The 25,715-nt window shown below is 43.1% G+C and overlaps 1 protein-coding gene across 10 annotated transcripts in view; it reads left to right on the forward strand.

The window, feature by feature from the left end:
* Positions 1–25,715, forward strand: part of hspg2 (heparan sulfate proteoglycan 2) — a 486,508-nt gene that overhangs the window by 356,243 nt on the left and 104,550 nt on the right. For all 10 annotated transcript variants that reach the window (XM_059655629.1, XM_059655631.1, XM_059655630.1 and 7 more), the window contains 11 exons: positions 1,367–1,502; positions 3,739–3,890; positions 4,812–4,941; positions 7,330–7,481; positions 8,549–8,678; positions 10,939–11,090; positions 11,267–11,393; positions 18,127–18,278; positions 18,455–18,581; positions 20,110–20,258; positions 22,235–22,361. In XM_059655629.1, the coding sequence (XP_059511612.1) occupies positions 1,367–1,502; positions 3,739–3,890; positions 4,812–4,941; positions 7,330–7,481; positions 8,549–8,678; positions 10,939–11,090; positions 11,267–11,393; positions 18,127–18,278; positions 18,455–18,581; positions 20,110–20,258; positions 22,235–22,361 (1,534 nt within the window). The remainder of the gene's footprint in view (positions 1–1,366; positions 1,503–3,738; positions 3,891–4,811; positions 4,942–7,329; positions 7,482–8,548; positions 8,679–10,938; positions 11,091–11,266; positions 11,394–18,126; positions 18,279–18,454; positions 18,582–20,109; positions 20,259–22,234; positions 22,362–25,715) is intronic.

Raw genomic sequence — 25,715 nt, forward strand, 5'->3', positions numbered from 1 at the left:
GCCACCATTTATTGCAAACCTCTGGTTTCCCTTGAGAAGGTGGTTCTTGAACAACTGGTGGAGGGATATTAACAGAGTATTCCAGGATTTTCACCAAGTGACAGTAAAGGAGCGATCAGTCCAAAGACGTGCAGGCTAGGTGGATTGGCCATGCTAAATTGCCCATAGTGTTCAGGGGTGTGTGGGTTATAGGGGGATGGGTCTGGGTGGGATGCTTCAAGGGGTGGTGTGGACTTGTTGGGCCTGTTTCCACACTGTAGGGAATCTAATATTTCCAAGTTAGGATGGTGAGTGGCTAGTATGAGAACTTGGAAGTGGTTGTGTTCCTGTGTATTTGCTGCCCTTGTCCTTCTAGACAGCAGTAGACAGGGATTTGGAAGCTACTAAAGAACCTTGGACAATTTCTTTTTCAAAGTGGTTTGTATCTAGTCCCACAGTTTATCTAATACTTAACAAGTTTCAACCAGGTCTTTTTGTAAATGCTCAAATTGATGTTTCAGCCCTGGGCAAGGGCACCCCCTGGTGGTCTGTATAATTTTGGCATTAATAATGTTAAGTAACTCAATAACATTTGAGTGCTAACAGCCGTTTTGCAGCTTTTGAGAAACTTTGCTGTGTTCTGCTTTATCAAAGTTTATGAGCTAATAAAGTGGTGTTTGAAAGGAACGCCTCTTACTGAACAAATGTGTTCCAGGCTGTCAATATACTGCACGTTCTTCATAGTTACCGAAAAGTGAACAATGATGGGAGAAGAGAGTCCTAGTTGTTACGTGATGTCTTTGTGTAGCAGTTTTTATTTAGTAACAGAATATGGCTGGGCCAGAATTAAGTCACATGAATATGTTGCCCTCCTCTAATTCATCAAGAGGGCAAAATAAGTAACCATCTGGAAATTGAGACCAATTCCAAGGTGGTGTTGAAGCAGGGCTAGAGGTCAGAGACATTTGACACATGAGCTTTGTTTCAGCCCCAATTTTCAACTTTAAAATAATGTTGATATACTTAAATTATAAATCTCTGCCTGCATTTGTACAAACTGTCTGCGTGCTAATCTATTATAGTGCAGTTACACATTAGCCAAGTAAAGGCAGTGTTCATAAATAACTGTCTCGGTGTACTTCAGTATACTTACTGTAAACCCCCTGAAATGTGCTATTAATAAGGAGTAGTTCTATGTTATAGGTACAGGGTATTTAAAATAGAAAAATGTGCATAAATATAGTCAGCGCAACATGAGGGCCGAAAGGCCTGTTCTCCGCTGTATTGTTCTATGTTGTTTGAATATAAGAATCTTCATACAATATGAACAAATACAAATCTACCAACATCAATGTTGATTATGTACATTGCTTTAATTTGTTTCCAGGCCAAAGTTGAACGGTTAGATATTGGGACTCTTATTATCCCTTCCATCACTGTGGCCCAAGCTGGTGTCTACCTGTGTGTGGGAACCAATGCTGCTGGCTCCTCAGAGGGTCGCATTGAAGTCTCAGTGTTAACCTGTAAGTGTCTGTCTTCCAAAGTGATGCATTTATTTGCACTGTTGGCTGCCATTGAGTTTGTCTTGCCTTGTGCCCAGACGTGATTTTCAGTATAAATATCTCTAACAACTTCGTAAGAAGCTATTTCAGATCTTTCCTACTTGAAGATAATCCATTTCTGCTTGGCAACAGGTAGCCTTAAAAACATCTTAAACTGAAAAACTCAGAATCACTTGTTACTGAGCCACCTTTTTAATAAACCGCCTCTCTTAAGAAGTAACTAGAAAGCAAATCGTGTTTCAGTAGCGAAGGGCTCACACTGGCACCAAGTAAGTTGCTTCTTAGCTTGTAAAATTTGCAAGATAACGTGTTACAGAGGATTGGGCTAACCGTGGGGAATACAGCCACCTTCAGATGTGTCTTTGGTCTGCCTCATACGTCTAAGTCCCATTTCAACTGAAGGAAAACCGGAATTCCCAAAACAATAGTGTTCAGTTATTCATCGAAGCAAGAGTCGGCCATTTGGCCCGTCAAGCCTGTACCCCCATTCACCGAGATTATTGCTGACCTGTGGCCCAACTTTCCACATTCCTGCTTTTGCCCCATATCGCTTAATACCTTTGCTTAACAGAATTTATCTGTCTCAGATTTAAAACTAACAAACTGGCCAGCATCTACTATCTGAGGAAGAGTCACTTGACCCAAAATGTTAATTCTGATTTCTCTCCACAGATGCTGCCAGACATGCTGAGCTTTTCCAGCTATTTATATTTTTGTCTCTGATAAGCGTCCACTATCATTTGCGGAAGAGAGTTCCAAACATCATCTACCTTTTTGTGTATAGAAGCGTTTCCTAACATCTCTGCTGAATGTTCTGACTCTAATTCTCAGACTGTTCCCACTAATTCTGAATCCCTAACCAATGGAAATAATTTATCTACCTTGCCATTTCCGGTCCATTGAATCCAACTCAGAATTTTCCATTTGTGGACTTAAGTCTGGTAAACAGTGTTTATTCTTTGAGGTTCCTTCCAAAATAAATTTACAGTTTTTTCTCTTTCCTCATATAGTGGCTTTTGTGGTGCTTAATTGTAACGAGGGTGCAGTTGCTGTAAGAGTTTCACTGTAAGATGAAATGTTTGTCTGTTGCACATGTGGTGATTTCAAAATCTGTGACATGTCAATAAACAAAACATCCTTTCCTTTTAATATAATAAAATGTGAGGCTGGATGAACACAGCAGGCCAAGCAGCATCTCAGGAGCACAAAAGCTGACGTTTCGGGCCTACACCCTTCATCAGAGAGGGGTCTAGGCCCGAAACGTCAGCTTTTGTGCTCCTGAGATGCTGCTTGGCCTGCTGTGTTCATCCAGCCTCACATTTTATTATCTTGGAATTCTCCAGCATCTGCAGTTCCCATTATCTCTGATCCTTTCCTTTTCCCAGTTTATCTTCAAAACAGATACACCTGAAACCACCACTATACCTTTGATTTCTGATTGGTCAATCACCCATAGAAACCTCTTGCTGAGAGTGTTTTAATTGGCATTTGTTTTTTAATCCCAAATCATTACCTGGAATATTGACCTCTAAATATTGGAAAACTGATATATTTATTTGTAAACCTAAAGCTCAACAAGTTTTAGAAAGCAGAATTATTTCATTAAAAATGAGCTGCCTTGTACTGCTCGTTGACGTCCCCAGAACTTGACCCGTATAAACACATTTTAAACTTTGTGCCAGCATCACAATGGTCATTTGGAAATTATTCAGCCTTCTAAAGTTTTCTAGAACATATTAAAATATATTTGCACTTGTTCTGACTTTTCCAAATATGACCGATTTAATCTGTGGTTTCTGCACAGAGTAGGTGCTGTAGCATGTAGCATTTTCTCACGTCTGTCTCTTTTTGTTTTGTTTAATTTTTCGGGGAGGTGGCCATGACTGGCAAGATCAGCATTTGTTTCCCTTCCTTAACTGCCCCCAAAGTGAGTGGTTTGCTCGGTCACTCAGAGGCAGTTGAGAGTCAACCATATTGTTTTGGAGTCACATATAGGCCAGACCAGGTAAGAGTGGTAGATTTCCTTCCTCAAAAGACGTGAGGGAATTAGTTGAATTCTGTTGGAAGAATAATGAGACTTGTGCAACTATGTATATATATCTGACTTATCATGCTTGCTGTTGTTTTCAGTTTTCTAGAGATGTTTCCCCCTGCCATGTTTTGATCTGTCTGTTTCTGGTGCCTACTATCCCCACAGCAGAAGGATCAGTACCAGTAATCCGAATTCATCCCTCCCCTGGCTCAGTAACAGAGGGAGACACACTGGAGTTGTATTGCCATGTGACAGGAGATCCTCAACCCAAGATCACATGGCGCAAGAGAAGTGGTTACTTAACAGACAATCACCAGGTACAATATGGTAATTTCTAGATTGGGGGTGGGTTAAAGAAGGACCATCCATGGAACTCTTTGTGGGAGATGATGAGAATTCTCCCAGAGTCATAACCAATGCACACATCTTGATTAATTTCACCAGCACGGACAATCTGATCATTGCTTTTGCTGGAGCTTAATATGTGTAAATTGGCTGCATCACTTCCTACATTACCACAGCAGCAAGTACACTTCAGAGCTGTGGGACACTCTAACAGCTTGAAAGGCAAGTCCTTTGACTCTCTGGGTCCCCAAGAGTGTGAATCCTAACCAGTTTGTTTATTATTCGAATATCAGACTCAGTAAGTGTTGATGTTCAGGTTGATGAGTGACAACCTTGAGGTGAATCTGGCAGTAGAAGTCTTGAGAGCTGAGAGCAGCCCAATTCTGTGTGGTTGTTTACTCTGAAACTGTGGGTATCTCTGGTAAGGTCACCGTTTATTGCCGATTTCTAATTGACCCGGAGAAGATGATGGTCAGCTGTTGCCTTGTTCTGCTACAGTTCATATGATGTATGGGCACCCACAATGCTTTTTACTATAATGGATTGGTGCAACTAAGTGGCTTGCCAGAGGGTTTTACGAGTGGACTACATTGCTGTAAGTCACATGCAGGTCAGACCAGATAAGGATGGCAGATTTCTTCCTCTTAAGGGTGATAGTAAACAGGAAGAACTTTTATGAGCTATTTAGTTGTTCCATGATCTTTATTAATTAAGACACCATTTATTTCCAGCATATTAAATAATTTAAATCTCCCTAGTTGCTTTGGTGAGATTTGATCTAGTGTTACCAGAGGCTTTAGATGAGTAGTCCAGTAGCATTACCATCTTGTTACTGCCCCTACTAGTGTCAGAGGAAAGTTGCCACTGTGCTAATACTATGCTTTATCTTCTAGGTGCAAGGTCCAATGTTACGCATTCGACAGGCCACACATGCTGATGCTGGGGATTATATCTGTCACGCTGAAAACAGCCTGGGGATGCAAGAAGTTTCAGTCTCTGTGTCAGTCAGCCCCAGTGCTTTCCGTATGTAACCCACTCACTCTTTGAGTAGCATTGGATGGTTTCTGTCCCTTCCTTTATTGTTGAGTGCTGCACAGGAGTTGGCTTGTTCTAATTGACAATTCCACAGTTGTGAGAGGCCAAGATTTTGGTGACATTTGACTGGGTGTGAACTCTGTCTTAAGAGTGAAAGTAGCAGGTATTTTGTTAATTATGAATGTTTAACCGTTTATGCTGTCGGAATACTTCAAGGATTTAAAGATCTAGGTCAGCAATGTTTGCAATTATACTTTTATACTTTTAAGAGTATCTCAAGCAGAGAACTTCTATCTGAGAAAAGACATCTGTGTCATAGAGAGGGTGCAGAAGAAATTTACCAGGTTGTTTTAGTCAAGTGAGGATATTTATAGGAATTTCTTTCATATAATATAGAAGGATGAAGGAAGAAATTATATCACATAGCAAGATTTGATGGGTATAAAGGGATTAACTATTTCAACAGGCCGGTCAGTGAGTAACTATTGACAAGACAAGGTCACCCACTCAGAAATCTAGGAACGTGTTCATTTCATCACCATACACTTGTTGCTAGCCCAGCAAAGTCTGTACTGACTCAGCCACATTGTTTGGATGTATAACAGCGCAATGTGCAATCTGTGTAGTGAAATAGCTGCAGGGTTGCAACCTCCTGGATGTCCAATAAGGCCACACCCCAGTGAGACATGAAGATGTCGGGAATTGACATTGACAAGCTGGAGTCTGTTGCTGATGGCCTTGAGCCCTGGAAGCTGTTTGTCTGTTTGACAGTATGTCAAAAGGCGGCAAATGGAATCAAAAAGAGATGCAACTGCCGAGAAGAAGGCCTGATAAAAACAGTACATCATGCTGCTTGCTGACCCACTGACTTCCTCTACAGTGATTGCCCCAGAGACCACTGTGTCAGGATGCAGCACTCTGAGACACGCCAGGTGGTGTCCAATATAGATTTGACTGCCAAATGCAAACCACCATTTTACAAATGAAAGGCTGTCACCAATGTGTGTGTGGGGGTCGGGGGTTCAACTATTATAATTGGCCAGTCAGCTGATAGCTAGTGGGCATAAAGTTGGGATATCCCAAACTAACAAAGGGAAAATGGAGCAAGTAAATTATAATAAAGTTAAAACTGCCCAAACTAATCAAATAGTTGATTTGCATCATTATTCGTATCATTAATTAATGTAGAGTTAAATTGAAAATGTGAAACATGCACAGAAAAAACATCTGGATGGTTCCATACTAATGTTATCAAAGCTTATCAATTGCAAGAACATTCAGTATAGGTCAGTAAAATACCTTGCATTGGCACTGATCGCTGAGGAGGCCTTACGGGGCTTTTAGATACACAGATGGAAAAACATTAAACAAATATCATTATTCAAAACCAGTTAAAGCAGTGTTTCCCATACCTTTTTCCAGTGTGGACCCACCCCCCCGCCCCCACCCCCACTGTAATGTGAATCTCACCAGGATTAGGGATTCCCAGGGAAAGGATTTGCTGCAGCTGAAGGGTAGGGCTGGCTGGGTAGGTGTGAGTGTGACAGGGGGTGTAGAAAGTGGAGAGTGGGCAGTTGGACAGCGCGGGCCGTGGAGGGAATTGTTTAAACTGCAGGGTTTCCCTACATAAACCTCTTTGCTGCTTTTGTGCAGCAGCAGTCAGCCCGTTAGGTTACATGCACCAATAGAGAAAGGCAGAGAGGGCCCTCACAGCTGTTAGCATTCAGTCTGAGCTCCATGGCAGCCATTGCTGCCTCAAAGCTTGTGGGCCACTGAAATATCGCCACAGAGGCTGGTATCCTGTCACCCAAGTCACCTTTTACTTCTATGTGGAGAGCCCTTGCTACTGGCCCAGTTTCCTCAGAGCCAGTTCTGAGCGTATACAGAACCTCTGACGCTCCTGTTTAATTCTGACAGCCAGGGCTCCCTGATTGGACCAGGTTAACAACCCAAATCAAAGACCTCCTATTCTAAGAGATTTGCCTGGCTGACCTCTTCACAATCACAACAGCCACAAAATCCCATCTCAGGACCCCATGAAGCAGGGTTCGCAATTCCTGGATTTCTGAGTTGGTGATCTTGTCCTCTCAGTAGTTACTCACTGATCGGCTTGTTGAAATAGTTGATCCCTTTATTCCCATCAAAACTTGCCATGCCAATATAATTTCTTCCTCTAAGCTTTTGTATTATACAGAAGAAATTCCTAATTTCTCAATTTTCTAAACCGAGTGACAATGTAGCTCAACAATTTTGTTCCATCCTTCAGTTTAACACTAATTGTTGCATTGAATGTTTCCAGTGCAAGAAGTTACTTTCAAGAATAAAACCTGTGATGATTGTTTGTCTCATTTTAAAACCCTTTTCTGCTTTCCACAGCCAAGGGAACTGCCCCAATAGTGCGGATTCAGCCTTCACCTACCTCAGTGGGTGAGGGAGAGATGCTAGAGTTACACTGCCAGGCCACAGGGCACCCAGAACCCAGGATCACATGGTACAGGGTCGCTGGCAGTCTCTCAGCCAATCACCAGGTAGGTGCAGGTCCTTCTATACAGAAATGTTTACAGATGAGATTAGTTAGCATGCGATCAAATTGTTGCTTGGTTATCTCCCTCAACAACAGTTATCGGCACGGCACAAACAGACCAAGAGTCAAGTCTGTATCAACTAACTACTACCTTTATTGGTTTCGGTAAAACAGACGTGCAGTTTAATTAGGAAAAGGTTAACAGTAAGCATGCTGTTCATTACAAGGCTAAAATCCTACCGTACATCCACTAAGTTTGATGTTCCCGGAACAGTCAATAAAAATAAAAGCTAATACCCGAGAATAGAAGTTCATGCTGGCCAGGCATTTTTTTCCGAGATTTTGGGGTCCTCTCCAAAAGCACAAGTGCACGACTTTGCAAAGCTTGCTGATGGCATACCAAAATCCTTCATTTTTATCAGTTTTCCTTAACTTCCCAAACAGTAGTGCTTTGCTGTTATTGGTTCATAGCTCATCCGAGTGCCATGTCTTTCCACTGTATGCTGACTCGAAAGACATCTTTAGGGTTACCTCATTGTTTGTCATCCCTCAGAGCTGAACCAGTTCAAAACGGCTTGAACCAGCAACTAGGGCTTGGGTAACTTCAGTTCACAGTGACTGTCTTTGTGTGAGCAAGCTCTGTCCAACAAAATGTTTAACTGCTGTGAAGCACTGGATGCATCAAAGCACTGTGTGAAATCACCTTGAACACTCAAAATGTTAACCCTGTGATCATACAACTGGTGTCAATATCAAGCTGGTACTATAACCTGTATCTTTACCTCTGAATCCACAATTTGGAGTGTCATTGGAATTATTCTCAGCATGACTCTTCACCCAAAGCTCATAGCTGTGCATCCTCCCTGGTTCATCACTGGATGGTCTTGTGGATCACGAATGCCAGCTCAATGTTCCTTTTGAGTCTTGTTTTCCATTCTCCAGCAATAGTCAGCCCTCCTTCTTTGCAGTGCAGCAGCTGTGAAATATGATAGTCATTGTGTTTGTCAATATTAAAAGTAGCCAGGGAGAATGCGAGTACTCAAGACTGTAAATTTTCTGTTAATGCTGTAGGTACAGGGCCCTGTGTTGCGCATCCGTCACATGACTCCTGCCGACATCGGGGATTACATCTGCCGTGCAGAAAATGAATATGGAGCACGAGAGGTCAAGTTCTCTGTATCAGTCACTTCCACTCCATCCCGTATGTAATCCAGTCATTCTGTTAGCATCTGACTTGCACTTTGATTCACTTTATTGCCATTTGGTTTATTCTTGTGTCTACTCTGAACCACAGCTGAGAGTTAAAGATTAATATATTGTTTAAAAACAATGTTATTTAGGTCTCCCATATTAGGGAAACAGGACCTAGTCACCTTGAAACATGATTAACATCAGAGAAGCACACTTGATGCTGTCATGAGCAACAGGGTGATGGGAGATCAACCATGATCTCACTAAATGACAGAACAGACTCAAGCGGCTGAAAGGCCTACTTTTGTTTCTACCATTGAGCATGATTTTGTCAAAGTTAGGTCCTCTATGGCTAGTTTTGGATAATCTTGAGCAAAGAGGACCTTGTACTCAGTTCCCCCACCCCCACTGGTGCCCCCAGCAATTATTGCTCTCCTAGTTACACATTCTCCTCATCGCTCTTCCAAAGGTCATCCTACAACATCTGGTGCAGGCATTGTGGGCCAAATGGTCTCCTCCTGCACTGTAATAACTATGTGAACTCCTTAGCAAAGAAAGAAGAAAAAAAATGCATTTAAATGATTGTGTCATGTCCCAAAAGAGTTTTACAGCAGAATATTTGTGCTTTGGATTAGTGTCTATGATTTAAGGTGAAGAACAAGTCTGTGTGGCTTGGTTATTACAGGGACAAAAGGAAGATACTGAAAGTACTTGCTGGGAATGTACAGGTTTTCCATGCTATAGGCAACGGCAGGAGTATCTGTGCTGACAGTGGATTGAATGTTCATCACCACCTCTCGAAAGGAGGCATTAGGAATATCATGTTTTGTATACATTAAATTGCCTGTTTCAATTCTCTAGACTCTGAAACGTTGGTCAATACCTACTCGTCAAAAAAAGGAAGGAGGGATAAAGCAAGGAATTGTAGACCAGTTAGCCTAACATCAGTAATATAGGGGAAAGCTAGAATTTATCATTAGCAATGTGATTTTAGGGTACTTAGGAAATAATGATATTTAGTGGAGTCAGCATGGGTTTACAGAAAGGCGATTTTATTTGACAATCTATGAAAGGTTCTTGAAGATATAATTAGCAGGGAAAACAAACGGAAACTGGTTAATGCAGCATATTTGGATTGTCAAAAGGCATTCAATAAGATGCCACACAAGTGGTTGTAATGGAGGGCTAAGGCCTATGGTAATATATTGACATGGATTTAGGATAGTTTAATGCATAGAAACAGTGTGTGGAATAAATGGACTATTTACAAAATGGCAGGTACAACTAATAGGATTCCACAAGGATCAATGCACGAGTCGATTTTATGTTAAATCTATAATGATGACTTCGTGGAGGTGACAGAGCCTAATCTGTCTTAAGTTTGGTGACAATGTCACAGAAATTGAGAACCTCAGTAATTCACAACAAATTCAACATGCCAAATGATTTGGCTCTGATGGAGAGTCATCAGACTCAAAACGTTAGCTCTGCTTTCTTCCCATAGATAGTGCCAGAGCTGCTGTGTTTCTGCAGCAATTTGTGCCAAAACTCATTTGAAAACTAAAGTTAACCCAGTTAGATTAGGTTAACTGCAGCCTGATTCGATCTGATTTCACAAGACCAGTCCACTTCCTGCAGGTCCCTGATTCCAAAGGATGCTATTTCAAAGAGGGCCCTTAGCCTTTATCCTTTAATTTTGCCCTTTGGCAATTTGGGCTCCACCCCTTGGAGCACTCTGGTCTGGATACAAATGTGGGGATAGAATTGAAAAAATGTGGTTTAGGTAGCCATGACCTTGTTGGGTATTGTGAACTCCTTGGGGTATTGCGAGGCCAATTTCTTGTGTATCTTAGGTTCTTTCATGTCAAGATTGAATGGTTATTTCTTTTTCATTTCCAACGTTGGATGGATTTTTTACTGCATTGAGGTAACCAGCAAAGCATCATAATTCAATACTATCAATGCAGCGTTCCCTCAAAATAGTGTTCAACTCTCAACCTTGATATTGTGTCAACTGATGATTAGGATTCCTTATTGCAGCCCTGGTTCAGAAGCTAGAGAGTAACCAACAGATCCAAGATCTGTTGTCACTTAAATGGAAATTATGGACTTTGCTCCAGATGGCCACACGTGAAAAATCAATTTGAATGTTTTAAAAATGTACTTAGATTATTGAAGTCAATATCAGGGCAAGAATTAAATTCAGTAAATAATAGGATCTTTCTCGTCCAATTCTGATTGATTTGGCTCATCCCGGTCTCTCCTCACAGATCAAGGAACAGCCCCCACAGTGTTGGTTCACCCCTCCCCCAGCTCAGTAAGGGAGGGGGATATGCTGGAGTTACATTGCCAGGTCACAGGCCAACCAGAGCCCAGGATCACATGGCACAGGTCGGCTGGCTCTCTAACATCCAATCACCAGGTAGGAGACAGCTTTCAGATTGGCCGTTGTCCATTTGCTTTTCTTGTTTTCCTTTACCTTTCTTCAAATTTGAATGAGACATCGGGGGAATGTGCTGCTGTGTATCTTTCTGAATGCTGAAAGCAGCCTGGGGAGAGTGAGTAACAGAGGCTGTGATTTTCCTCTTAATGCTGTAGGTACAGGGCCGTGTGCTACGTATCCTCCGTATGAGGCCAGCTGATGTTGGTGATTACATCTGCCGCGCGGAAAACATCTACGGAACACAGGAGGTCAAATTCTCCGTCTTGGTGCTTCCTTCCACCTGTATGTAACCCAGCACTCTTCACATTATTCCAGTTCTGCTATCTCTTATCTATTAATCAGTATTATACTACACATGGATGGAGGGCTGGTTAGCAGACAGGAAAGAAACAGCAGGAATATGCAGGCTGTTTTCTGAGTGGCAATCAGTGGCTAGTGGGATGCCACAGGGATCAGTGTTAAACTCCAGATATTCACAATATATATTAGCGATTTAAATGACAGAACTAAATGCAACATTTTCAAGTTTGCAGATGATACAAAGCTGGGTGGGAGGGTGAGCTGTGAGAGATGCTTCCCTGTGAATGGGATAGGTTGAGTGAATGGGCAAATGCATGCCAGAGGAAGTATAATGTGGATACATTTGAGGTTATCCACGTTGGTAGCCAAAATAGGAAGGTCGATTATTGTCTGAATGGCAATAGATTTGGAAAGGGTGAGGTGCGACAAGAATTAAGTGTCCTTGTACCCCGGTCACTAAAGGTAAACATGCAGTGTAACAGGTGGTGAAGAAGGCAAGACAATAAAATGTGAGGCTGGATGAACACAGCAGGCCCAGCAGCATCTCAGGAGCACAAAAGCTGACGTTTCGGGCCTAGACCCTTCATCAGAGATGGGGATGGGGTGATGGTTCTGGAATAAATAGGGAGACAGGGGGAGGCGGACCAAAGATGGAGAGAAAAGAAGATAGGTGGAGAGGAGTGTATAGGTGGGGAGTGGATAGGTCAGTCCAGGGAAGACAGACAGGTCAAGGAAGTGGGATGAGGTTAGTAGGTAGGAGATGGAGGTGCGGCTTGGGGTGGGAGGAAGGGATGGGTGAGAGGAAGAACAGTTTAGGGAAGCAGAGACAGGTTGGACTGGTTTTGGGATGCAGTGGGTGGAGGGGAAGAGCTGGGCCGGTTGTGTGGTGCAGTGGGGGCGAGGGGACGAACTGGGCTCGTTTTGGGATGTGGTGGGGGAAGGGGAGATTTTGAAGCTGATGAAGTCCACATTGATACCATTGGGCGGCAGGGTTCCCAAGCGGAATATGAGTTGCTGTTCCTGCAATCTTCGGGTGGCATCATTGTGGCACTGCAGGAGGCCCATGATGGACATGCCATCTAAAGAATGGGAGGGGGAGTGGAAATGGTTTGCGACTGGGAGGTGCAGTCAAATAGGATATTACCCTTCATAGTGAGATGATTTGAGTACAGGAGTAGGGATGTCTAGCTGCAATTGTACTACACAGCCTTGGTGAGGCCATACCTAGAGCACTGCATGCAGGTTTGGTCTCTTTGTCCGAGGAACAATGTTCTGGTGATTGAGGGAATGCAACAAAGGTTTGCTAACTTATTCCTGGGAAGCAATCCTGGCAAATTAAGAGACTTGTTCACTTGGCATTATAGTCACTGGAATTTAGAAGAATGAGGGGTGATCTCATAGAAACATGTGAAACATTCATAGGATTAGAATGGGTACATGCATGAAGGATGTTCCTGATGACTGGGGAGTCTGGAACCAGGGGTCACAGTTTAAGGACATTGAATAAGCCATTTAGGATTGAGATGAGAAGAAATATCTTCACCCAGAGAGTGGCAAGTTTGTGGAATTCTCTACCACAGCAAGCAGTTAAGGCCAAAACATTGAATGTTTTCACCGAGTTAGATATTTTTCTTAGTGCTAAAGAGATCGAAGGGTATGAGGAGAAAGCGGGAACATAGAACAGTACAGCACAGAACAGGCCCTTCAGCCCGCAATGTTGTGCCGACCATTGATCCTCATGTATGCACCCCCAAATTTCTGTGACCATATGCATGTCCAGCATCTCTTAAATGTCCCCAATGACCTTGCTTCCACAACTGCTGCTGGCAACGCATTCCATGCTCTCACAACTCTCTATGTAAAGAACCCGCCTCTGACATCCCCTCTATACTTTCCTCCAACCAGCTTAAAACTATGACCCCTCGTGTTAGCCATTTCTGCCCTGGGAAATAGTCTCTGGCTATCAACTCTATCCATGCCTCTCATTATCTTGTATACCTCAATTAGGTCCCCTCTCCTCCTCCTTTTCTCCAATGAAAATAGTCCGAGCTCAGTCAACCTCTCTTCATAAGATAAGCCTCCAGTCCAGGCAGCATCCTGGTAAACCTCCTCTGAACCCTCTCCAAAGCATCCACATCTTTACTATAATAGGGCGACCAGAACTGGACGCAGTATTCCAAGTGCGGTCTAACCAAAGTTTTATAGAGCTGCAACAAGATCTCACGACTCTTAAACTCAATCCCCCTGCTAATGAAAGCCAAAACACCATCTGCTTTCTTAACAACCCTGTCCACTTGGGTGGCCATTTTAAGGGATCTATGTATCTGCACACCAAGATCCCTCTGTTACTCCACACTGCCAAGAATCCTATCCTTAATCCTGTACTCAGCTTTCAAATTCGACCTTCCAAAATGCATCACCTCGCATTTATACAGGTTGAACTCCATCTGCCACCTCTCAGCCCATCACTGCGTCCTGTCAATGTCCCGCTGCAGCCTACAACAGCCCTCTATACTGTCAACGACACCTCCAACTTTGTGTCGTCTCCAAACTTGCTGACCCATCCTTCAATCCCCTCATCCAAGTCATTAGTAAAAATTACAAACAGTAGAGGCCCAAGGACAGAGCCCTGTGGAACACCACTCATCACTGACTTCCAGGCAGAATATTTTCCTTCTACTACCACTCGCTGTCTTCTGTTGGCCAGCTGCTTCTGTATCCAGACAGCTAAGTTCCCCTGTATCCCATTCCTCCTGAACTTCTGAATGAGCCTACCATGGGGAACCTTATCAAATGCCTTGCTGAAGTCCATATACACCACATCCACAGCTCGACCCTCATCAACTTTTCTAGTCACATCCTCAAAGAACTCGATAAGGTTTGTGAGGCATGACCTGCCCCTCTCAAAGCCGTGTTGACTGCATTTAATCAAGCCATGCTCTTCCAGATGGTCAGAAATCCTATCCCTCAGAATCCTTTCTAACACCTTGCAGACGACAGACGTGAGACTTACTGGTCTGTAATTGCCGGGGATTTCCCTATTTCCTTTCTTGAAGAGAGGAATTACATTTGCCTCTTTCCAGTCCTCAGGTACGACTCCAGTGGAGAGCGAGGATGCAAAGATCTTCTCAAGTGGCGAAGCAATTGCATTTCTCGTTTCCCTAAGCAGCTGAGGACAAATCTGGTCCGGGCCTGGCGACTTATCAATCTTAATGTTTGACAAAATTTTCAGCACATCAGCTTCCTCTATCTCTATCCATTCCAGCATGCACACCTGCTCTTCAAAGGTTTCATTCACTACAAAGTTCGTTTCTTTCGTAAAGACAGAAGCAAAAAACTCATTTAGGGCTTCCCCTACCTCCTCAGGCTCCACACACAAGTTCCCTATGCTATCCCTGATCGGCCCTACTCTTTCTTTGACCATTCTCTTATGCCTCACGTAAGTGTAAAATGCCTTTGTGTTCTCCCTAATCCGTTCTGCCAAGCCTTTCTTGTGCCCCCTCCTGGCTCTCCTCAGACCATTTTTGAGCTCCTTCCTCGCCTGCCTGTAATCCTCTAGAGCTGAGCTTGACCCTAGCTTCCTCCACCTTATGTAAGCTACCTTTTTCCTTTTGACGAGAAGCTCCACCGCTCTCGTCATCCAAGGTTCCTTTATCTTACCCCTTCTTGCCTGTCTCAGAGGGACATATTTATTCATCACTCACAACAACTGTTCCTTAAACAGTCTCCACATGTCTATAGTGCCTTTACCATGGAACAATTGCTCCCAGTCCATGCTTCCTAACTCATGTCTAATCGCATCATAGTTTCCTCTTCCCCAATTAAATATCCTCCCATTTTGCCTAATCCTCTCCTCCATAGCTATGTAGAATGTGAGGCAGTTATGATCACTATCACCAAAATGCTGTCCCACCACAAGATCTGATACCTGCCCCGGCTCGTTTCCAAGCACCATGTCTAGAATGGCCTCTCCCCTTGTTGGCCGGTCAACGTACTGAGTTAGGAAGCCCTCCTGAACACACCTTACAAAAACAGCTCCATTCAAATCTTCTGCTCGAAGGAGGTTCCAATCAATATTAGGAAAGTTAAAGTCACCCATTACAACACCCCGACTACGTCCGCACTTTTCCAAAATCTGTCGACCTATGCTTTCTTCAATCTCCCTGCTGCTATTGGGGGGCCTGTAGTAAACCCCTAACGAGGTGACTGCTCCCTTGCTGTTCCTAATTTCCACCCATACTGACTCAGTAGGCAGATCTTCCTCGACAATGGAAGCTTCTGTAGCTGTGATACCCTCTCTGATTAGTAGTGCTACACCCCCTCCTCTTTTTCCCCTCTCCCTATTCTTTTTAAATGCTCTAAACCCTGGAACATCCAGCAACCATTCCTGCCCCTGAGAAACCCATGTCTCTGTTATGGCCACAACATCATAGCACCAGGTACTGATCCATGCTCTAAGTTCATCACTTTTATTCCTGATACTCCTTGCATTAAAGCAAACACACTTTAACCGATCCCTTGGTTCCTTCCCAGGAAAATCCTTCCCACTAGCTGGTCTACCTCTTGCTATTGCCTCACCTGCATCAACTCTCACCTCCGGTATACAGCTCAGGTTCCCACCCCCCTGCCATACTAGTTTAAACCCTCTCGAACTACTCGAGCAAACCTTCCACCCAGGACATTGGTCCCCTTCCAGTTCAGATGCAACCCGTCCTTCTTATACAGGTCCAACCTTCCCCAGAAGGCATCCCAATTATCTACATATCTGAAGCCCTCCCTCCTACACCAGCTGTGCAGCCACATGTTAAGCTGTGCCCGCTCCCTGTTCCTCGCCTCGCAATCTCGTGGCACCGGTAGTAAACAAGAGAACACTACTCTGTTCGTCCTGCTTTGCAGCTTCCATCCTAACACCCTGAAATCATTTTTTATATCCTCAATCCTTTTTCTGGCTATATCGTTAGTGCCAATATGTAACACGATTTCTGGCTGTTCGCCACCCCCTCTTAGAACCTTATACACCCGATTGGAGACGTCCCGGACCCTGGCACCAGGGAGGCAACATATCTTCTGGGAATCCCGATCCTGAGTTGGATGATCAGCCATGATGATATTGAATGGCTGAATAGCCCACTCCTGCTATTTTCTATGTTTCTATGCTCTGCAACTGCAGTGATCTCCAGCTCTGTGAATGTAGAGCAGCCTCGTAATCAAGAGAGCTTCAGATGCTGCAATTATCATTGGAAGATAGCATCAGCAATGTGGGTTAGTTAACCAAATTTTAATCCGGAGAAAATGTTAATGAGCATTGGAATAAAAGCAGAGAATGCTGAGGAAGCTTAACATCTATGGAGAGAGGAACAGGGTTAATGTTTCAGGACCAATGTGACTTCTTCACAACACAAAGATGTTAAAAAATTATGTTTCTTTATACATTTGACAGAACTGGACTAGGAGTAAGACAAAGGGGATATTGATGATGGTGAAAGAGAAAAAGAGATGCAAAATGGGTGTAAATGAATGGGTCCTCTCTAATAAGAACAAAGTAAACAAGACACGACAATAAAACAAAAAAACTGCAGATTTTGGAAATCTGCGATTGTAGTGAATTTACTGAGGTCAGCCAGCTAGACCTTGTAGAGTATGCACAAAAACAGAAATTGCTGGAAAAGTTCAGGTCTGGCAGCATCTGTGACGAGAAATCAGAATTGATGTTTTGGGTCTGGGGACCCTTCCGCCAAACCAGTCACCAGACGAGAAACATTAACTCTGATTTTCTCATCACAAACGCTGCCAGACCTGCTGAGCCTTTCCAGCAATTTCTGTTTTTGTGTCTGCTGATTCTTTTCTTGACTGAATATTACCAACCACTTACAGCCTTTCTTGAATGAGCAAGTTACGTTTGCCACTCTTCGATTCTCTGTCACCTGCCCCCAGTGTCTAAGAAAGTTTGGATGATGATCACAAGTGCTTCTGCGATCACCACCTCCTACTTCAGTCATGAGCCATCTGGACCTGGCAACTAATCGACCCAAAGCAAAGCCAGCCTTTTTAATAAATACTGCCTATCTATTTTCACCCTGTCCATTACTTCTACCACATCTCTCTCTACTGATATTGAATCAGTATTGTTTTCCTTAATAAATCCCAACACAATGTACTTATTAAATATTCTACCCCTGATGTGCACCTCCAAATATTTATCACTTCCTTTGTCCAGCTTCTTGTTTTGCTTGCTATTTACATGCTGGTAGAAGATACTTCCGTTTTGCTTGCTGTTCTGACCTCCCCCAATAATAAGCCATACATTGTTGCAGTGACAGTGTACACCTGTGGTGAAAAATGCCTCGGTAGGGAAGGTTTTTAGAAATCGGCAATAAGGACAAAGAAAGTAACCAAAAAATGCAAAGAGGAGTTCGATATCTGAAACTGTACTTTGCATGGTGTCCGTGAATTGGAGCCATCACAGTGATCAATGAGCAATGTATCGTTACTCAATAATAACAATGCAGGCTCCAGTACAGCACTGAAATGGTTACTTTGCCCAAACTATTGCCCCAGATGGCAACACATGAAAAGTTCATTGAAATGTTTTAAAAATGTACACAAGTTATTGAAGTGAATACCAAGGCAAGAAATAAATCTAGGATTCAGTAAATAACAGGATCCATCTCGTCCACTTCTGATTGATTTGGCTCATCCCGGTCTCTCCCTACAGCACAAGGAACAGCCCCCACAGTGTTGGTTCACCCCTCCCCCAGCTCAGTAAGGGAGGGGGATATGCTGGAGTTACATTGCCAGGTCACAGGCCAACCAGAGCCCAGGATCACATGGCACAGGTCGGCTGGCTCTCTAACATCCAATCACCAGGTAGGAGACAGCTTTCAGATTGGCCGTTGTCCATTTGCTTTTCTTGTTTTCCTTTACCTTTCTTTAAATTTGAATGAGACATCGGGGAAATGTGCTGCTGTGTATCTTTCTGAATGCTGAAAGCAGCCTGGGGAGAGTGAGTAACAGAGGCTGTGATTTTCCTCTTAATGCTGTAGGTACAGGGCCGTGTGCTACGTATCCTCCGTATGAGGCCAGCTGATGTTGGTGATTACATCTGCCGCGCGGAAAACATCTACGGAACACAGGAGGTCAAATTCTCCGTCTTGGTGCTTCCTTCCACCTGTATGTAACCCAGCACTCTTCACATTAGTTGATTTGCACCATCTTTTATCCATTTAATGTCTATCTGCTTCACCTTTCCGCCTAGATTTTGACTGTAGTTGAGTGGCAAGTATTCTATGAGAAGTGCTGTGTAAATGCGGTGAACGAGCAGCTTTATAACCAGTAGAGTTCTGGATACCGAGATTATTATAAGCAGATAGTAAGCCTTTCTTTAATCAGGAGAAAATATTAATGAGCATTGTACATTTTGCATGTCCAGTACTACTGTCAGAAAAGGTTAATGGGCATAATAATCAGGAAAAAAAAGTAGCTGTTTCTCCCTCTCTAATTGCTCCTTATGTTTCGAGTAGGTAACAGAAATTGTTAAGGAGAGCTGTCCAAAGGATATTGCTCATCTGGGACTCCAGAAGATAGTTAATAAGATTCCAATGTGTGAGCATTGGGAGAATTTAATGGGGACTTAGCCAGACAGTTTGAGAACACACTTACAGTAGATGCTACTGAATGGACAAAGCTCCATTTGGGACAGCATAAAATAAAGCGAGGAGTTGGTGCTGTTTCGGCTTTCTATACCCCATTAAGGTTTCTGTACCCAGAGAGTTTAATTGATATTCCAGGATGTGCTATAGTGGGCACAAATGACAAATGAGGATCAGTAATTCAGAATGTAACATATCGTTTTGGTCCAATGTTAACATTAGCAGTTTACAATGAATGGGATTGTGTTGATGGAGCGGGATACACGATACCCAGAGCATTTGAAAAAAAGCTGGCAAGGTTGCAGTGCTACTGAGAGAAGAAAATGGAAAATCACAGTGCCCTTCCCTTGGCTCACTGATGACCAACATTTCAGTAATTCAGTCCTCTCACTGTGGAATTCCCTTGTCAAAACTCCTCATAATCTTGTACACTTCAATTTAATCTCTCCTGAATTCCTGTGCTTCAAGGAATAATCTCACCTCCTCCAACCTCACTTTGCAGCTAAAGGTGCCACCCATTCCTAACAAATCTCCTCAGCATTATCTCAAAACCCTTAGATCCTTCCAGAACTGGACTCAACAGTCTAGTTGTGGTCTAAATAGTGTTTTATGAAGGTGCATTCTAACATCTCTGCTGCCTTGCTACTCAATACCTCTATTTATGAAGCTCTTATGCTTTACTAACTTCTCTTAATGTGTCATGCTGATGGATCACTATTATTCAATAATCACCATGCAGTGCTCCTCCAGCACAGCACTGAAATATCTCCTTAATTTATGTGCTTAACTTTACTGCACTTCCCAGTCTTGACACTGTTTCTGAGGTTAGGCAGGTACTGCTGAGGCAGGCTAAAATTAATTCACTTTACACAAAAGATTCTGCTCAGTGTATTCTTCTCGATGATCACAGGTAAAAATTCAGTTGAAATATTTAAGCTTTTCCAGGAACTATCAAAGATCCTAACAAGGGTAGGATTCGATTCTTAACAGTATCTGTAATGACTACTTCTAATCTGTTTGCCTCACTCCTGTCTCCACTCTCCCCACAGCAAGAAATGCCCCCACAGTGTTGGTTCAGCCAACCCCCACTACTGTGAGGGAAGGAGAAATGCTGCAGTTGCACTGTCAGGTCACAGGTCAACCACCGCCCAGGGTCACATGGTACAGGGCGGCTGGATCTCTAACAACCGACCACCAGGTAGGTGACACAGGTGGAGCAACCCTTGAATTTCCTTTTAATGAGGAATTATTTTACCTAGACATAAGTATGTGTGAGTTACTCAAGTCCACACTAAGGTTGTTGGCAGGTTAGATTAATGTTGCTCTAAGAGCGTCAACTCAGTTGCCTGTGCATGGATCTGTAGTTGGGACCTCTCCATTCACAGTGACTCCTGACCTACCTGTCACTTCCCTCTCTCTGTTAAGCCTTACTGAACATCTTATCCTAGTCCCGCATTTCCTGACCTGTCATTATTAGCTCAGTCTAATTTCAAGTGGTGGAGGTCAGCTGGCAGAATGTATTTCTGGCTGAATTTGCTGCCAAAAACACAACACACAAGAAAACCAAGTAGCCATTGTCAGATGTGCATTTGCTTTCAGTTTATCTTCAATGTTTTCATCAAATTTCTAACCTTGGTATCAAACGCCTGTGATGAATGGAAGAAAATTAACTGAGGGGGAAGGTGCTGAGTCCATGCTTGTTGCAAAATCTGACAGGTATCAGATTTAATTTCAACCAAAACAATAAATTTGACATTAATATTATAGATTTTTTATACCTACATGGGGTGTTGGCATTACTAGTAAGGCCAGCATTTGTCCCCACCCCTTAACTGCCCAGAATAAACTTCAGTACAAACCACACTGCTGTGCCTCTGGAGTCACATGTAGGCCGGATCGAATAAGGATGGCAGATTTCATATAAACCCTACAATGTAAAAACAGGCCATTTGGCCCATTGTGTCCACACTGACACTCCAAAGAACATCCAACCCAGACCCACCCCATTCTATCCCTGTAACCCTGCATTTCCTGTGGCTAGCCCACCTAGCCTGCGCATCCGTTTAGTTTGAACCTCCACTATAAGGGAAATACTGGTGGAGGACTGCACAGTCAGATTTGCTATTTTTAAGTGAGATGTTAAAATGAAGTCTCATCTACCTGCTCAGGGTAAACTATTCCACAGGTCTACTCTCCTTTATGAAACTGTCAGTTTGTTAATCTGTTTCTTGTTTACTCAAGAGTATAAAAGGGGACAACTGGGACAATGGATTAAAATCGAGATAAGATGCACATACAAAGCTGATATATAAGAAAAAAGAAAGTTATGGAGAAATACAACAGTCCTGATAGCATCTGTGGGGAATGAAGCAGGCTTATTGTTTCAAGTGCAGCATAACTCTTCAAGATACATCACAGTCAGATTAGACTCAAAATGCCAATGAGTGCTGCCAGACCTTCTGAGTTTTTCCAGCTTTTCCTGTTTCTAACATATTCACTATTCATAGTCCTTTGCTTTTACACATGTCAAATCTGAAAATTAGGAGAGGCAGTAACCTAGTGGTTTTATCACAGAACTGTTAGTCCAGGGACCCAGGGTTCAAATCCTGCTATGGCAGATGGTGGAATTTGAATTTAATAAAAAGTCAGGAATTAGGACTCTAATGATGACCATCAATCCATGACATCATCCAATGGATTGATGGTCATCATTAGAGTCCTAATTCCTGACTTTTGGGAAAAAAACCCCTTTGGTTCACTGATGTCCTTTAGGGAGGGAAACTGCCATCCTTACCTGCTCTAGCCTACATGTGACACCAGACCCACAGCAATATGGTTGACTCTTAACAATTACAAATGGGCAACAAATGTTTGCCCAGCCAGTGATGCCCTCATCCCATGAACGAATTAAGCAAAAGTGTTGAAGAAGGATACCTATCCATTTTGCTACTTCACCATTTGGCTTGGGATCTAACCTCTGTCTGACCCTAGGTGCACATCTCTATTTAGTGTCAGTGGCTCTAAGGAATGGCAACATAAGCTGGAAAATCTTTCAGGTCTCAATATTCATTCTTCAGACAAAACCTTAGAGGTTATGAATGAATCTGTGAATGCTGAAAGCAGCCTTGAGGAGAGTGAGTAAAAGAAACTGTGATTTTCCTCTTGATGCAATAGGTACAGGGCCATGTGCTACGCATCCTTCGTGTGAGTCCTGCTGACACTGGGGATTACATCTGCCGCGCTGAAAACGTCTATGGAATGCGAGAGGTCAAATTCTCTGTCTCAGTCACTCCTTCCAGCTGTATGTAATATAATTCAAGTATTTGACCTTCTAACCATCTTTTATTTTCTTGATTTCTGTTTGCTTTATTGCTCTGGGCCAACGGTTTCTTGTATTAGACTGCAGCATTTCAAAACATCAGCTCGCCACCACCTTCTCAAAGGTGTTTGGCAACAAATGCAAACAAGCCAATGACGCCCAAATCTCATATAAAAAAAGAAAAAGGCCTGTATAATTTCAGTGGCCTCAATGCTAGAGAACAAGCCCTCTAACATCATAGTAACCGTTATTGTCTAGCACTACAGCAATGAACATTTTCTAGCAATCAGAATTTCTAAGAGAGTAATTTTTTTTTTGAAAAAGGAGCCACTTTGTGAGTTCAAAAACAGTCCGTAATAATAATAACAGATTCTCAATCTGCCAAAATTTGTTCATAAGAGTTTTTACTTTGAAATTATTAAACTTATTAGGTCAGTTTTGGTCATAGCGCCTGCGTAAAGATTCACTGCTCCGAGCAACTGAATTTCCCCAACAGTTCAATATTTGTTTAAAGTCAGTCTGAAGGTCCTGGTGCCAATCTTTAGTCATAGGGAGCTGCAGCATTATATCACTAATAGATACTACCCTGGCATCCCCTTCCCTCAGACAGACCCTGGCAGCAGATCTTACATGACCAGCAAGCAGAACACAAGAGAGGGCTCACACTCTGACAAGTGATTGCCGTTGGTCCAAAAGCCTGATACTGATGTACCAGGGAAGGCTGAACTTATGATCGATACAGTGTGGAGCTGGAGGAACACAGCAGATCGGGCAGCATCAGAGGAGCAAGAGAGTGGACATTTCGGGCCTCGACCCTTCATCAGTCCTGTTCCTCTGACACTGCCTGATCTGCTGTGTTCCTGCAGCACCACATAGTATTGACTCTTAGTTCAGCATCTGCATTCCTTGCTATCTCCAAGGCTGACTTGTAGGCCTATATTTACCACACTGCACAATCCCAAAACAGGAACTGTTGCTTTGTACCTTTTTAATTGTGGTACTAGTCCTGCATATGAAGTGAAGGCTTTTAATGCAATGTCATCCATGGTTTATTGGTCAGTCTGTTCAGCATGGTGGAAGGCTTCTGGTTGATACTCCCCTGGACCCTATTATTTTTGATACTTCCATACCTCATACAGGCCAATAAAAAGCAAGGAACGTTTTGACCAGTGGATCAGGTAATGAAGAATGATGATTTTCCCAGATGAATTAGCATACTGAATAGTACAAGGACCTTACAATCACTCCATCGTGTCACTAACAAAAAAAAAATCAACTGTATTGCCCGCTTCTCTCAGGGACTCGACTACTCAGATGCCTCCCCCACCTTGCCACAGCCCCCATTAACAGTGATTTTTGATTAACTGACAGCACCCATTCCCTGAATGGGGAATGCTGGAAAACAGAATTTATTGTACAATCTAAGATAATTAATGGAGGATGTGATCATAACTGTATATCAGTTAAGTTAATGTTAAAAGGTGGTAAAGATTTCATCAGTTCTCTGTTTCGAGTTTTACTCTAAAGAATCAATTGCATAAATATAATCAGGTTGAATGAAAAAAATCAACTGCTCCTACTTCATAAACTCCCCTTTATTTTTGAGAAGTGAATATTGTAGCAACAAGAGCAGGTCAGAGGCTTGGAATTCAGTGGTGAGTAGTTCACCTGGTCTGGCCTACATGTGACTACAGGACCACAGCAACATGGTTGACTCTTAACTGCCCTCTGGACAATTAAGTTCGGGCAATAAATACTGGCCTGGCCAGTGATGCCCACATCCTGTGAATGAATGAAAACAAATGAATGAATGTAAAGACTGGTTGGATGAATGTGGTCTGTTGATGTGGTATCTGGATGAAGGTTTAAATTCTGCCATTAAAGGATTAATGTAGAAGTGGACAATCTGTGCATGGAGCTGGAGGAAATTGGTAGGGTGTGAAATAAGTGCTTCACATCTGTCCTCACTTTGGAAAAGGAACAGGAAGGTACAGAATTTGAGAAGGGGGCTGAGAGGTTTTTGGGCAGTTTGACAGAGGGAGTGGGGAAGTATTGGAGGTTTTGCTACCTTTAAAAAGTGGACAGATCCCCAGGTCCAGACGAGCTACAGGGAAAGCCTGAAAAGTCTGGAGCTTTTTTCATTGGAGCGTCAGAATCTGAGGGGTGGCCTTGCAGAGGTTTGAAAAATCTTGAGAGGCATGGACAGGGTGAATAGCCAAAGTCTTTTTCTCAGGGTAGGGGAATCCAAAACTGGAGGGCATAGGTTTAAGATGGGAGGGTAAAGATGTAAAAGAAATCTGAGAGACAACTTTTTCATGCGGAGGGCTGCGTGGGTATGGAATGAGCTACCTGAAGAGGTGGTGGAAGATGGTACAATTACAACATTTAAAAGGCACTGGGATGGGTATATGAATAGGAAAGGTTTAGAGGGATATGGGCAAAATGCTGGCAAATGGGACTAGATTGGTTTGGGATATCTGGTCGGCATGAGTTGGACCAACAGGTCTGTTTCTGTGCTGTACAACCCTATGACTCTTGATTACCCAAAGTCCACCACCGTCAGTGCTCGAGGCGCAAGTCAGGGGTGTGATGGAATTCTGCCCAGCACCTGGATGGGTGCAGCTCCAACAACACTCGTGGCTTGACACTATCCAGTACAAAGTAGCCCACTTGGCACCATCTCCTCCTCCTTCCATATCTGCCCCTTTGAACACAGAAGCAAAGTGGAAGCAAGGTTCATTTGACAAACGCCTTCCAACCTCTGCCACCATGGAAACACAACCACCTGCAAGTTTCCCTCCAAGCCACTCAGCATTCTGACTTGGAAATATATCACCGTTCCTTAGTGTCTCTGGGCCAGAATCCTGGAACTCCCTCCCTAATGGCGTTGTGGGTGTCCTAATATCCCATGCACTTCAGTGGTTCACCTCACCATAAGCACAAGTTGGGGTTGGGTAACAAATGATGGCTTAACCAGTGACATCACATCCCCTTTACAACTGAAAGTAAATCAAGCTGTTGTGTCCTTTTAAAGTAGAACGTGATCCAAGGGATAATCCTTCCCTGAGATTTCATGAAGTGTATGGTATGAATTCCCAAGTGCAGTTTAAAGACTGGGAGACGAAATGTTAGTAGCGACCAGATCATTTGCGGGACTCAGTAAATGGGAGGAGGTTGGGAATGGGCCAGTACAATGAAGCATCTTATTATAACTAGAAGATAGGCAAGAAGAGTGAACAATTGCCCAACCTGGGGGCCAGGGGATACCTTTGCTTTTTTTTACAAGTACAATTTTCAATCCAGTTGCTTGCTTAAAACTCTGTCTTGGTTTTGACC

Source organism: Stegostoma tigrinum, chromosome 28 (assembly GCF_030684315.1).
Source record: "Stegostoma tigrinum isolate sSteTig4 chromosome 28, sSteTig4.hap1, whole genome shotgun sequence".
Lineage (NCBI taxonomy): Eukaryota > Metazoa > Chordata > Chondrichthyes > Orectolobiformes > Stegostomatidae > Stegostoma > Stegostoma tigrinum.